The following is a 14,289-nucleotide window of genomic DNA, read 5'->3' on the forward strand; positions in this document are numbered from 1 at the left end:
CTCAGAGACCTGCAGGACTCATCTGAGGCCACACGGTGGGCGGCTGCAGCAGAGGCTGGCGTGGAGGCCCAGGGGCCTTGCTGCCCCTCAAGAGTGGGGAGAGGGAGAGATGAAACCCTGGCTACCCCCCCACCCTGGCCAACATGCCTGAGGTGCCCCTGCCCGCCCGTCCCCCTGGCAGCCATGGGCTGAGGGGCCCACCTCCCGGCTCCACAGCACAGCTCGCCTTTCCTCCCCCGACTATTTTTAAAACTTAATTTCCTCGAAAACGAGGTGGCTCATTCAGCAGATAATTAGTCACGTCTCAGGCTGAGCAGCGCTCAACGTCATGGTGGCCCCTGATGGGGGTCACGGCAGGCTCTGTGCCCGGGGGGTGGCCTCACAGGAAGTAGGGGCGGGGCAAAGATGGTGCCCAGCTGCCCACGCCCCGGCCAGGCAGTGGCTCCAAGACTGCCTCCTCCCCGGCCCCCTCTCCTCCACGGGGTACTCGGCTCTGCCTCTCCTTGCCGGCCCCTCCTATCTGCCCTGGGAGCACCGCATTTTCCCCAGGTCCCCCAGCCCAGTGCCTCCGCCTCCCCCTCCTGCCCTGCTCCTGCCTGGGGCTTCAGTCTGGTCCCTCAACCCACCAGGTCCCCAGTGCACAGACCTTCCCAGCAGGGCCCGAGCCAGCCACCCCTCTCCTCTCCCCATTGTCAGCCGGCTCAGGCAAGTTGGGCAGATGAAGACATGGAGCCAAGGAGAGAAACTGAGGCGGGGGCCCAGACACAACACAGGTGACCGTGAGGTTCCTGGTGAGGTCGGCAGAGCCAGGTCGGGAGGGCCTCGCTGCCTCCCCTTGGTCCTGGGCCAGTAGGGAGCCCGGGACAGTCTGGGCAGGGCGGACCCAGGGCGCCTTCCTCCACCCCAGCCACCGAGGAAAACAGCCGAGTCGCTCCTGTGGGCATGGGGGGCTCAGAGGGGCCGTTTCGGTAGTGGAGTCAGGACCGTGGCGGCCCGATGAGGTCTGGAAGGGCTGCCCTGCCTGCCGCTGGCTGTCTGCCCTCTCCTTTCCTTCCCCCACACCATGTACGCAAAACCGTGAATTGTTCTGCTCAGGCCGCCAACCCAAACATCACGTCAGCCTCCAGCACCTTCTGGCCCCCAGCCCGGAGTGACTCTCGTGGCCTGTCAGAGACCTGGGGGTGACCGGCCTCGGTCCTCGAAAGGACAGAGAGGCGGCTCCCTGAGTCACCTCACTCGCTCCGCCCCTGACCCGCCCCCTCCCTCTGGCCCCTGCGGTGAGCAGGTTCATCCGCAGACCCCTCCAGGGCCCCAACCCCGTCCGTGCCCGCCCAGCCCTGCAGGGCGCCCAGGTGGCCCGAGGAGGGGACCCTTCCACTGTTCGAGCTGCCTTGAGAGGTACATCCGTCCCACCCAGGGTGGATCCTCACTGGAGAGTCGGGGGAGGGCCTGGGCTGCCCAGAGTCCCGGGGACTGGGTGGCAGAGCCGCAGACCGTGAACAGGCGTTTGTTCTGGCCCGGCTCTGGAGGCCCGGAGCCCAGCTCCCGGTGTGGGCAGGGCTGCACCCTCCAACGGGGGGAAACTCTCTCCACACCTCCTCTGCTCCTGGTGCCCCCGGGCATCCTTGGCGTTTCTGGGCCTGGAGGAGCGGTTCCCGCCCTGCCTCCATCCCCAGGCGTCTTGGCCTCTCCGTGGGGCTTCTTATAAGGACAGCAGCCGCCAGGGATCTAGGCCCCGCCCCACTCCAGCACGACCTCATCTTACCCAGTGACGTCAGCACTCTGTTTCTAAATAAGGTTGCCGGCTGAGGTTCTTTGAGGGACGTGAACGTGGGGGCACACTGCCCAATCTGGAACCCCCAGGCAGGCATGGGGACTGACTGTGGTCACAGGCCTTACCCGTGTCTCAGTTGAGGCTCCCTCCCCGGCCTGCGCCTGCCCCCAAGCCTGACCCCGCAGAGTTTGCCACCCTGTACCTTCACTGTGTCTCTGGCGGTTCCGACCCAGGTGCAGAACAAAGCCATGGGCCCCACCCAGCTGTGTTCAGCTGCCTTCAGTGCCTGCGGAGACGTGTTTCAGACAGCAGGGCAGTCACCAGGGGACGCACATGTGGGTCTCCAGCGCACCCACCAAGAGCGGCGCAGTGCCCACGGGGGCCAGGGCGCTGGCAGGGCTGACAGGGCGGGGCATCGCGACCCAGGCCGGGGTTTGACTTTGCCTCCCCTCTGTGTGACCTGGGGTGGATCAGCCCCTCCCTCTGCATTACCTTCCGAGTCTTAAACAGGGACTCCCTCCCTCTCTGCGTTCTCTGCTGACTGTCTTGGCTTGGAAGGGCTTCTTGTCTCTCGGGGAAATTCTCCCGTCCCCTCTCCCGCATCCACGCCCAGCCGGGCCTCCACCCTTTCGGACTCCGCACCCACCTCCTCACGTGTCTGCACCTCCCTGAGCCTCACCTGGTTGGCCCCTCACGGGTCCTGGGCTCCCCTGCTCACCTCGGCTGGCCTGGAAGCCAGGGCCCCACCAGTTCGGCTCACTGCTGCCCAGCCCAGAGCAGGGAACTGGCCAGAGGGTCGCAGCCTGGGAGCAGGGCACGCCGGCTTCCAGTAAGCCCGTGTGAGAGCCTGCCCCCGCTCCCCAGCTGGAAGACTTCCGTCAGCCTCACCTCCCGACCCTCAGCCTCCTCTAGGGAGGGAGGATGGAATGAGAAGAGGCTGGCAGCGCTGGGCCCCCCATCACCGTGTTACTGAAAGAATCTGTGTCCATGCCCTGGGCCCCGGGTGGTGCCAGCATCGGAATCTCACAGGGAGTCCTCCCTTGCTGCGGCCTTCACTGAGCCTGGAGGATGCTGTGTGACCCGTGCAGCAGCACCGTGGCCTCAGCCCCCTTGTGACCTTTGTGCCGCGCTGTTCCCTGGGCCTGGAACTCCCTCCCGCTCCCCACTGCATCTTTGTTCTGCACTGAGCCCAGACACAACCTGTCCAGGAAGCCTCCCTTGCTGATCCACACCCCACCTGTCACCCCACATCAAGCACCTGGCCCTGTGCCCACCTCTGCTGACTGTGAGCCCCTTGAGGGTGAAACCAGGTCTGGCCCGGTCCCACGTGGTGGACGCCAGCGTGTGCGTTCCCTGCAGTCACCGAGATCGCCTCCTACCTCAGGACTCTGGGGCGGGCCTCACCAGGCTAAAGTCAAGCTGTGGGACAGGGCTGGGCCCACCAGAGGCTGCAGGGGGGAATTTCCATTTCCGCCTCTCCCAGCGCCTAGGGGCGCCGGGGTCGGTCTATCCGTTGGCCTGGGGCCCATCCTCCCCCTTCACAGCCACCTCACAGCCTCTTCCAGTCTCTCTCTGACTCCCCCACTCCTCTCGTGAGGACCCCATGAGGACATGGGGGCCCGGGTCCCCCGGGATCACCTCCCCCACCCGCCCACCGGTCTCAGGGCCCTTATCACAGCTGTAGAGTCTGTTTGACGATCAAGGCAGGTGAGTCCTGGTGGAGCGTGTTCTGCCCACCACAGCTCTGAGCAGAAGACCCTCCAGGGAAGCCCACTGTCCAGATGAGAACCCCGGGGCCCCGCTGCCAGGAGCCAGGGTTAGGGACATGGGCCTGGGTCCCAGGTGCCGAGTCTCACCTGCCCCTCATCTCAGCCTCCTCTTCGTGGAGGGAGGCACTCCTGGCTCAGCCAGGGCCCGGGCGGTGGCTCAACCCAGCAGGCCCCCATCGGCCTCTCTGGAGCTTTGCCCTGCACGCCTCTGCGGGCACTGACTGGAGGCTGTGGGCCCAGGAGCCAGGGCAGGGCTGAGCGCTCTTCACAGCCTCCCTTATCCGTCCACAAATCTCTCCCTGGAGATGGGCGGGTTGGGCGCCAGCCCTGGGGACCCCTAGCTAGCTCCCACTGACTGCGGCCGCTCGGGGGCTGGGCCCTCCCCAACTCCAACCTGCCCTCGTCCCTCTCCCGAGCTGGCACCTGATTCCCCGTGACTGAGCGTCTCCTGGCACCTGCCTCCAGGGAAGCAGGGCTTGCTCAGTTCAGAGCTGTCTCTTCAGGGACTGCTCAGAACCTGATGTGTGGGCGTGAAGGGGTCAGAGCGGGGGCGGTTTGCTCCCCACTTCCCCTCTCCTCCAGAAGCCCCAGGCCCTCTGGTAGGTGCCGAGCCTGGGCGTCGCCAGCCGCTCACTTCCCTGAGGCTGCAAAGCCTCTCTCCCGCTTAGGCCCCAGGGGCCCTGACCGGGGTGACCGTGGCAGGCCCCAGCGGCCCCAGCCTCGTCACATCCCTCCCAGCATACTCAGTCTGCGTCTTGGGACTGTGTACCCTTGAGACAGGCCCCACATGTACTTACACATGCCAGGCCTGAGGGGCCAGGAAGTGGGCTGGGGGCTGGGCCCGGGGCTCCCAGGGGTCACTAGGCCCAGTCTGATATCTGGCTTATGTCTCCTGCAGGTTTAGCTCAGAAGAAGGCAGCCCCGGCAGAGGTGAGTGTCTGGAGGGGACAAAGGGCCTGGGGTCCCCAGCCTGCCCCACTTCCTCCCTACCCACAGAGAAGGTGTGTGGCCTGGGGGGCTCCCTACACCTCTCAGGCCCCGGACGCCATCCAGTGTCCGTCCACAGGCGGATGGACACAGAGTCCACGCCAACCACGTTCTTAGCAGTCAGGGTGAAACTCTGCGATGGAGGAGGGCCCTGCATCTGAGGGGCCGCGCCCCCAGTGGCGGGGGTGCTGGTCAGGGCTGCAGGGGTGGGAAGGGCTCCTGGCCACGTGGGGCCAGGACTCTGGGGGATGGGTGGGGGAGGAGAGAGCAGCTCCCGCAGGGGGACTGGGCGCAGGAACGGAGGAGCAGGCCAGAGGGTCAGACGCTGCCCAGAGGGTGATGCCCGAGGCTCCCAGCTCCACCCACGCCCTCAGCATCTGTGAGTCCCTCGGAGGCGTATGCACAGTCCCTTCCCCGTCTTGTCGCTGCCTCTCTCCTCTGGAGAGCTCTCTGCACAGTGGCCCTGCCTTAGCAGATTCTACCAGCCCCGTGGCATGGCATGGCCTTCTTCCCAGCCCCCGTGTGCACGGGTGGTGTGGGCCGTTCCCCAAGGGCGCCCCAGCTGCTGTGTCTCCCTGTCTCCCCACATGCAGCCCGCAGGGTACCTGTTCACGAGTCCCATTGCCAGGAACGGTCCCCAGGGCACTCGTCCCACCTGGGCTGCCCTTGGGCCCTGCGTCCATACCCGAAGCTGTTCAGACTTTGTCTACCTGGACTGGGACCCTGGAATCCTTCCTCAGAGTACTCCCTGCCTGGGGGCATCAGGGAGGGCCGCACAGGTGGCTGGACGTGTTCCTGGGGAGAGCCTGCCACCTGGCGGCTGCCCGGGACAATGCACAGAACACGACTGAGCAGCATCAGCTGCCAGGGGCGGGCAGGGCAGGGGTCAGGGCTGTCGGAGCGTCACTGGGGCTGATGGCCGTGGGACACGGTCTCGCCGAGGGGAGCAGTGGGGGTGCTGGCTGGTGTAGGGCCCCTGGGCTCTCCGAGGAAACACAGTGGCGCTCCTTAAGTGTCGGTGCCTGGCAGGGCCATTCTCCCTGGCTGGCCTCTCTGTCCCTTCAGACTCCCACGTCCCCTCCTCATATCCTCCCTTGAGAGCAGCAGGCTGAGGCCCTGGGGTAGGCAGCTCACGCCATCTGCTGAGATGCCTGTGCTGCCCGGCAGCCTGCAGGAGCCAGCCTGACCCTGACCCTCTCCCTCAGGGGCCAGATGCTCTTCTTGGTCTTCTAGCCTAGGGGGCTCACTAGGCTGTCCTGTCCCCTGGGGACACTGGGCGGTGGGACATCTGTGGTTGTCACAGCTGGGGGGTGCTCCCAGCATGGAGCGGGTGGAGGCCAGGGGTGCTGCTCAGCACCCTGCAGTGCCAGGGCAGCCCCACCCCAGAGAGCAGTCCGGCCCCAGTGTCCACAGCACCTGGGAGAGACCCTGAAGGGGGCTGGGGCCGCCCAGTCCTCCCGCCCTTCTGGGGGAGTCAGAGGTCTTCCCCTCGGAGTTAGCGCCTCTGGGTATCCAGCATGGGACACTGAGGGGCCCCAGGCAGCCCATTAGGTGCCTGCAAATGAGGTGTCCCCTGCTGCGCCCTGGAGTTGCCCGGACCTGCCCCTACTCCGCACGCCCCTACTGGGCCCAGCAGCGAAGCCCTTTCTTCCCAGGGTTTCGGAGCGTGCCCTGCTCTGTTGGGGGTGCTCCTCATGAAGTTAACGCTTCCTGCTTCCTCTGCCCAGGCCCTGTCCATGACAGCACAGCCGGGCCCTGGCCACGGGAAGAAGTTGGGCCATCGAGGTGTGGACGCGTCCGGTGAAACCACCTACAAGAAGGTTCCTCAGCTCCCCTTAGCTGGCTGGGGGGAGCGGGAGGGAGCGGAGGGGAGGGGGTTCCCACGGGTACCACGGATGGCGTCCATCACCCCGACACACGTCGGGGTCTGCACAGGGACAGGCTCTGGAGTCCTCAGACCTGAGCGAGGCCCCACTGTTTGCTGTCCGTGCCCGGTGGCCGGGCGGCGTGCTTTGTGGCTCAGCCCGGCTGCAACCCCTACCCGGCTCTGAGCCTCGGAAACCGTAGCAGTGCCTGGGCTCTCAGCCCTGGGGTGGGAGAGGGGTTACGGGTCTCACCACCACCTCAGATGGTGGATGGGACACTCGGGGGTGGCCTGGCTCACACCGTGTTGACAGGAAGCCTGAAGCCTGACCCCCACTCTGTTCTCACCCATGCCTGGGTCCTGTCCGTTTAAAAAATATCTGCTTTACTGAGATGTGATTCACAGACTGTAAAATTCGCTCTTTAAAGTGTTCAGTACATGACTTTTAGTACATTCGCAGAGTTGTGCAGCCGTCACCTCTAATTCCAGAACATTCTGTCAGCTCAAATAGCAGCCCTGTCCCCATTAGCAGTCACTCCCTATCCCCCACTCCCAGCCCCGGCACGCACCCATCCCTTTTCCACCTCTGTGGATGGGCCTGTCCTGGACCTTTCTTAGAAGCGGAATCACATGCTGTGTGGCTTTCTGCGTCTGGCGTCTCACTGAGCATGGCGTCCTCAGGGTTCAGCGGCTCTGGGGCCCACGTCACAGCCTGCTCCTGTTCACGGCCGAGTCGTGTTCTGGCACGTGGAGGCCTGTGCCGCGCCTGCCCTTCGCTGCTTCTTGGACGCTGGGTGGTTCACACGCCTGGCTGTCGCGGACTGTGCTGCCGAGGACACGTGTGCGTGTCTGTGTGGATAACGTGTGTTGGTCAGTCTTGGGCCGACACCCAGGAGTGGAATTGCCAAGGCACTTGTAACTCTGTGTCTTCCTTTGAGAACCTCCCAGACGGTCTCCACAGCAGCTGCTCCGATTTCCAGTCCCCAGCGTCCCCACGTCCTCTCCAGCATTTGCAGTTGTCTCTGATTCTGGCGTCCTTGTGGGTGTGAGGTGGTGTCTCTCCATGGTGTTCGTGTTTTGGTTTGTTTGTAGAAACGGGGTTTCGCCATATTGCCCAGGCTGGTCTCAAACTCCCAGGCTCAGACGATCCTCCCAGCCCAGCCTCCCGGGGAGCCACGGGGCACAGCCCATCCGTGGTTTGATTTGCTTTCCTTGGTACCCGGTGACATTGAGCGTCTTTGCGGGCTCGGCCATTTGTATGTCACCTCCGGGCACACGACTGTTGTGTCTGTGGCATCTTGAGGAGTTGACCGTGCAGGCCACACCTGGAGTGTGACTTAGGAGGGAGGCCGGCCAAACCTGGGCACTGTGCCCACCACCGGCCATCCTCCCTGCCACCTCGCACTCGGGACGGGAGCACGGGAGCCCTGAGTTAGAGACTGGAGGGCTGAGGCAGCTTCCCAGGGCTGACGCGGACACAGCGCCGAGAGCGCACAGTGAGAATAACGCCAACGATGCTGCTGATAAACTATCAGCAGGCGGCTGGGCGCAGTGGCTCACGCCTGGAGTCCCAGCACTTTGGGAGGCCAAGGCCGGGGGATCAGCCGAGGTCAGGAGTTCAAGACCCAGCCTGGCTGACATGGTGAAACCCATCTTTACTAAAAAATACAAACGTTATTCAGGCGTGGCGGTGCACACCTGTAATCCCAGCTACTCGGGAGGCTGAGGCAGGAGAATTGCTTGAATCCGGGAGGCAGAGGTTGCAGTGAGCCGAGATCACGCCACTGCACTCCAGCCTGGGTGACAGAGCAAGACTCTGCCTCAAAAATATAAAAAATTAAGTAAAAATAATTGTAACAGCTGCTGACACCACATCCCCAAGAGGGCCCGAACCATTGTGCCCATCCCTGTCCACAGGCAGGGAAACTGAGGCACGGAGCAGCCATGTCGGTTGCCTAGTGTCACCACGTGTATTACGTAGAGAGCAGCTAGCAGGAACCCGTGTCTGTAGACATGAAAGTGATCTGGGCATCACGTTGTGAACGATACCCCCTAAAAAGAAACCCTGACAGTGAATCAACCCTTGCTAATTTGGAGCTATTTCATACTGTGAGAACCTTCTAGAACCTAGCTAGCCAACAGGACTGGAGGGCTGAGTAAAACGGGGTGGAAGTCACGGCCAAGCCCTGTACTGGCTGTGTGGCCCAAGGGAGGGTGACTCCACCTCCCAGCCCAGTGTCCGCAGCTCAGGAGCTATAGGACGGGCGTCCCGGGGGCCACTGGTGGGGTTTTGGCAAGTGACAGGTCCCAAGCTGCAGCTGAACACAGACTCCACCCCCTGCGGTGCGCACAGGGAGTACAGGGCGGGGCAGGGAGCAGCCTGGGGGTGACACTCTGGTCTCCCCACAGACCACCTCCTCCACCCTGAAGGGCGCCATCCAGCTGGGCATCGGCTACACCGTGGGGCACCTGAGCTCCAAGCCCGAGCGGGACGTGCTCATGCAGGACTTCTACGTGGTGGAGAGCATCTTCTTCCCCAGGTAGGCCGGGCCCCGGAGCCTCAGGGCTCACCTGGCACGCGCGCGGCTCTGAGGTGGGGCGGCCTGTCCTGAGCGCCCTTCTGTGCTGGAAACGGCTCCCGGCCCCTCCTGGCGTCTCCCTGCCCTTGAGCTCTGGCCCTCTGTCCTTCGGGGTGTTCATTTGCTGCTGAATCAGAGACCTTAATGTAAAGGCAGTTAAAAAGCAGGAAAAAGGAAAGATTGAGGTTAGCTCTTCTCCAATCCACAAATGCCAGTAGGCGGTGCAGGGCTGGTCAGGGGGCACCTTGGTGTTGGGGTCCTGGGTTCCTTCTGGTCACCTGACACCAGCATTCTTAGCATACAGCTCTGTGGCCAGTGGCCCCAGGTGGCTGCCCAGGCTTCTGCCGTCACGGCTTCATTCCAGCCACAGGAGGAACGAGAAGGGGAACAACACAGTCCTTCCCTTTAGGACATAACCACAGTGTTCCTGCTCCACTCATGTCTCACCGGATGAGTGCAGTCACATGACCACACCTGGCTGCAGGAGAGGCTGGGCAGCGCGGTCTCACTCTTGGCGGCCACGTGCCTGGCCAACACTGTGGGCCCTGTCGTTAATGAGAGCAGGGAGGGTGGCTACTGAGGGATGGTCCCATCAGGAGCCCCATGTTGCTTGTGGGATTGGGCCGTTTCACGGAAGCCTTGGAGCTGAGCTGCTAGAGGCGGTAGGAGGGGCCGTGGTGGGAGTGGGGGAGAGGTGCCCAGCCCACCCCTCACAGACTTCTCCCGTGCTTCCTCCGCAGTGAAGGCAGCAACCTCACCCCCGCCCACCACTTCCAGGACTTCCGCTTTAAGACCTATGCACCTGTCGCCTTCCGCTACTTCCGGGAGCTCTTCGGGATCCGGCCAGACGATTACTTGGTAAGCGGATTTGCTGCCGCGGGCTTCCTGTCGTCCAACAGAACATGCGTGGGGGCTTGGAGGGTCTCTGGGTCAGGCGTTCGGGGGCAGCCTCCCTGGGTTCCTTGCGAAGGGTTACAGTCAGGTTCGGAGCCGGGGTCTCCTAGCGACTCACCCGGGGAAGGGGGCGGGATCAGCCTCCAAGCTCGCGTGACTGGTGGCAGCTGGATCTGTCCTGGCTGCTGGGGGCCGGGAGCCGCCATTCCTCGCCACGTGGGCCTCACTTTCAAGCAAGTGAGGGCGTCCTCTCTCCAGACAGATGGTACAGTCTTCCGCAGCCTGGCGCCAGAGTGACCAACCTAAGCTTGTGGTTAGGACAAGTCACTGGGACGTGGGTGCCCCTGGGGACCAGCTTCGTGGGACCTCCCAAGCTCTAGCTGTGGCTTGATGCTTTCAAGTCAGGAAAGTCAAAGTCTAGGCCAGCCCCTTTGACCTAGCAGCCGGTTACCAGGGCTCCCGAAAGACGCGTGCGGAGGGCGGCGCTCACTGCGGCAGCTTGGAGCTCATGGGCACAGCACCGCTTCTGAAAGCTCTGGGTGGCCTTTCCCAAGCCTGTGTGGTCGCTTGGAGAACTTTGTTTCAGGGAAAACATCAGCTCTGTAGACAAGTGCCGTTTGCGTTCTGGTTGTCACAACATCTCGGTGCCTGGGGCCGGGGCCGGGGCCGTCCCATCCTGCCCTCACCCGAGGCGGGGCCAGGGCCCGTGGCTGTCCCATCCTGCCTTCACCCGAGGCGGGCCTGTGGCTGTCCCATCTTGCCCTCACCCGCGCAGCCGGTTCCTTGCGCCTTTGGTGGTTGGTTGGGGACTGTGCGTGTGTTTGATTTATCTCAGTCTGTGGGAAGCCTGGGTCCCCACCGCAAGGCTGCGCTCTTCTAGGAGAGCTGGCCTCTGTTCCAGCCGGGGGTGCGTGCGACCCCCGGGAACCCCAGCCCTGTTCAGGTGCCCGGAGTCACCATGCCCCTGGGTCGTGTCACCAAGGCCCAGCCCCAGCCTTCAGTGTCCCAGCGGTTTGCCTGAGCTGGGCGGGACAGTGGGGAGTGAGAACAGCCCGAGGTTTGTGCGTAGAAATGGCCCTCGGATGACCTGGACGCTGCACTCCTGGCCTGTGAGGCTGCTGGGAGCGGAAGGCGGCGGCCGGGCTCGTAGCAGAGATGGCGCCAGTGTCCGTTATCGGGAGCAGGCGGATAAAAGCTGAACGGGGGCCATCTGGGGCTCACCTAGAATCCAGTAAGACCGAGTTCTGGGGCCTCAAGCTGGGTGTGTGCCCGTGGCGTCGGGGCCAGCCCGGTGTTGGTGACCCCTGATCCTTCTGCTCATCTCGGGGTGAGAATTCCCCTGGGCCCCAGTGCTGAGCAGGCGACAGCCCCCGCCTCTGTCCAGGCTGTGGTGTGAGTGGCCATGTGCCGGCGGCGGGAGGACGAGCCAGTGTGCATGTGGCCGTCCCCAGGGCCCCTGAGCCTGAGTGGGGACAGGTGGGGCTGGGGGGACGTGGGGTTACCAGTGCTGCTCTGATGAGAAAGCTGAGGCCACTGTTCCCTCTGGTAAGTGGGGGTGGCCCCGGCAAGGCCCTCAGCTCAGGACAGCCAGGCAGGAGAAGTGGAGGTGGGACACGAGGTGGGGCTCAGGCCTGCCCGGCGGTCGGCCGGGGCTGGAGAGGAGGACGCGGTCAGCAGCGGGCTGCAGAGAGCCCCGGCCCCGACCACGGAGCCCTGCCCGGCCCCCAAACCCACGCATGGGGCTGTGTCTCCCCGCCGCTGAGGCCCATGGCGGCTGCAGCCCCACTAGCCTGCGCCCAAGGGCAACTGCCATTAGTGTGTGGCTCCAGAATTTCCCTATCATTGGTGTTGTTTGTGCAAAGCTCAATGTGCCCATTACACAGCGTTTCCCGCTCTGCAGATGAGATCAGCCTCTCCCTCCTGCCACTACAGAGAGGAAGCAGGGATTTGTGCCTCGGGGGTGTACTCCGGCTGCTGGGTGCTTCCCCGCTCCATGTGACCTGAGGACAGTGGCCCAGGGCTCGGCGGGCTCCCCTGGCCTCCCGGGGAGGGCACCAGCTCCAGGAGAGGCCTGCCCTCATCTGTGCCACCACGCCTGTGTTAGGGAGGCTGGAGGGCGTCCTGCCGTGGCAGGGTGGGTGGAGGAGCCGCGTGGGCCCTGTGTTTCCTGTGGATATTTGTGGCTCGTGGCTGTGGGCGGCGAAAGGCAGACAGATGGCCGGCTGGGTGACAGCAGTGGCCTAGACAGCTCTCCCTGCAGCCTCAGAGCCCCCCATGGCTTACACCCTGTGCTGTCACTCCCAGCCAGGCATGGCAGAAGCAGCCTAAGTGGCTGTTCTGAGCCACCGAGGGGGCCAGGGCTGTTGGTGACTCTGCAGAATCCAGCCCGTGTTGACCGGCATGTGCTAACTGATGACGCCATTCCCTGGCCCAAGACCACCCCGCACAGTGGAGTGGTGGGGGGGGGACGGTGACTTGAGCCCCAGGAGGGACGGGGGCATCCCCAGGCCCTGGGCCTAAAGTGACCTCGTGTTTCCCGGCTCTTCTGGTCCCCATGCACATCCGCACGTCAGAGTGTGTGTGGAGCTGGGGACACAGCTCGCGCTCAAGGCCCGGCTCTGTCAGCATTTTCCACAGGTGGGGCCCCTCGCTTGCTGGGGCTCCTTTTGAAACCGTCTTGCACTGGTGCCCAGGCTGAAGGGCAGTGGCACTATCACAGCTCACAGCAGCCTCGCCCTCCTGGGCTCCGGCAGTCCTCCCACCTCAGCCTCCCGAGGCTCTGGGATTACAAAGCGCTGGGTGAACCTGCATGCCTGGCCTCCCCTGGCTTCCGCTCGCTGCCACCCTTAACTCGGGGGACACCCCCAACCTGCTTAGCACAGCAGCGTTCTTCCCAGTGGGGCCGGCAGCGCTCAGCACTCAGAGGCCACCCTCCGTCATTTGGCAGATCCGGCCCCAGCGCTGACCCAGGGTGGACCTGGCTTGTTTCACTGGTGGGGAGCTCGCTGTCACCTTATCCGTGTAGACCAATGGCAGCCACTTAGGATTTTACAGGACGTGACCCAGATGCCTTAGCCCCGAGCGCACTTCATTGGTTCTGTACCTGAAAGGCTCAGGGTAGTGCCCACGGGCCTCATCTTCACTCTCGTCCTTAACAAATACTTGCCGTGTGTCAGTGACACACAAAACCCTCTGCCTCCACAGGCCTACTGCGTAATGGCTGGCAGAGGCTGGGGGAAGAGACAGTGAGCACATCATGAAACAAACAGCAGGGGCTGAGAACAAGCAGCAGAGAGATGGGGAGGAGGGGCTCGGACTGCCAGGGCCAGAGTGTGGCCTGCCTATCAGAGATGCAGCTCCCATCCCAGAGGTTACTTCTTGGACCAGCGTGGCTGCTGGGGTTCCAGCCATCACATCAGCATCTCAGGAGGGAAATCGGTGGGAAGGAGAGAAGGGCAAATACACAGGTGCACCAGCTGCCTGTTGCTCTTCTGGGGAGCCTTCCCTGAGTTCCACCCCATAGCTTCTGCTTACGCCTCATGGTGCAGAGCTGGTGTTGTGGCCGCACCAAGCTGCAGGGGTGCTGGGAGCACGTCTCAGCCACACCTGTTGGCACCCCCGTATGATCAGGTGTTTGCTTCTAAGGACAGCGGGAGGCAGCCTGGGAAGTGCCCTCAGGCTGCAGAGTCCGCTCGGCTCAGACGCCACACCTCGCTGGCTGGCCTCAGGCAAGTCACGACTCCTTTCCGAACCGGTTTCCTCATCTGTAAAATGCAAGGACAAGTCAGGTCCAGGGGCTGTCGGGCAGACCGGGAGCGGCACCTCTGTGTGTCTGGCAGCCTCGGGTCACTGACGTGCCTCCCCCGCTTCCAGTACTCCCTGTGCAACGAGCCGCTGATCGAGCTGTCCAACCCGGGCGCCAGCGGCTCCCTCTTCTACGTCACCAGCGACGACGAGTTCATCATCAAGACCGTTATGCACAAGGAGGCCGAGTTCCTGCAGAAGCTGCTCCCTGGATACTACATGGTGCGCACCCGCCCCCACTCCCTTCTCCCGGCTGGCAGGAGCAGCAAGGCTAGGGCGAGCAGGCATCCTTGGGGCACAGCAAGAGGCGCCTGGGGACTCATTCTCGGCGTCCCCCGTCAGGCTCCTCCAGCACCAGTGTTCAGGAGCCGCCCTGTCTTTCTCCTGTGGCCACACGTCTCCAGGGCTGTCCCTGGGCAGGGCTGGGTGGGCACTGGCCCCTGCCTGGCTCCCCACCCCCACCTTGCCAACACCCGCTATGAGCTGTGGCTTAGGGTTAGGGCGGCCCATGGGCCGCGTCTCTCATGCCTTGGAGACCCAAGTGGCCCAGGGGTGACTCAGAGGGTTGCAGAGAAGAGGGGAGGGACTGCCAGCTGGTGCCCCACAAAAGACCAGCTG

At 63.8% G+C, this 14,289-nt stretch overlaps 1 protein-coding gene across 6 annotated transcripts in view; it reads left to right on the forward strand.

The window, feature by feature from the left end:
* Positions 1 to 14,289, forward strand: part of PIP5K1C (phosphatidylinositol-4-phosphate 5-kinase type 1 gamma) — a 64,090-nt gene that overhangs the window by 23,982 nt on the left and 25,819 nt on the right. For all 6 annotated transcript variants that reach the window (XM_039466096.2, XM_039466097.2, XM_039466099.2 and 3 more), the window contains exons 2-6: positions 4,442 to 4,473; positions 6,258 to 6,350; positions 8,804 to 8,934; positions 9,714 to 9,831; positions 13,741 to 13,893. In XM_039466096.2, the coding sequence (XP_039322030.1) occupies positions 4,442 to 4,473; positions 6,258 to 6,350; positions 8,804 to 8,934; positions 9,714 to 9,831; positions 13,741 to 13,893 (527 nt within the window). The remainder of the gene's footprint in view (positions 1 to 4,441; positions 4,474 to 6,257; positions 6,351 to 8,803; positions 8,935 to 9,713; positions 9,832 to 13,740; positions 13,894 to 14,289) is intronic.

The sequence above is a fragment of the Saimiri boliviensis genome, chromosome 14 (genome assembly GCF_048565385.1).
Source record: "Saimiri boliviensis isolate mSaiBol1 chromosome 14, mSaiBol1.pri, whole genome shotgun sequence".
NCBI lineage: Eukaryota > Metazoa > Chordata > Mammalia > Primates > Cebidae > Saimiri > Saimiri boliviensis.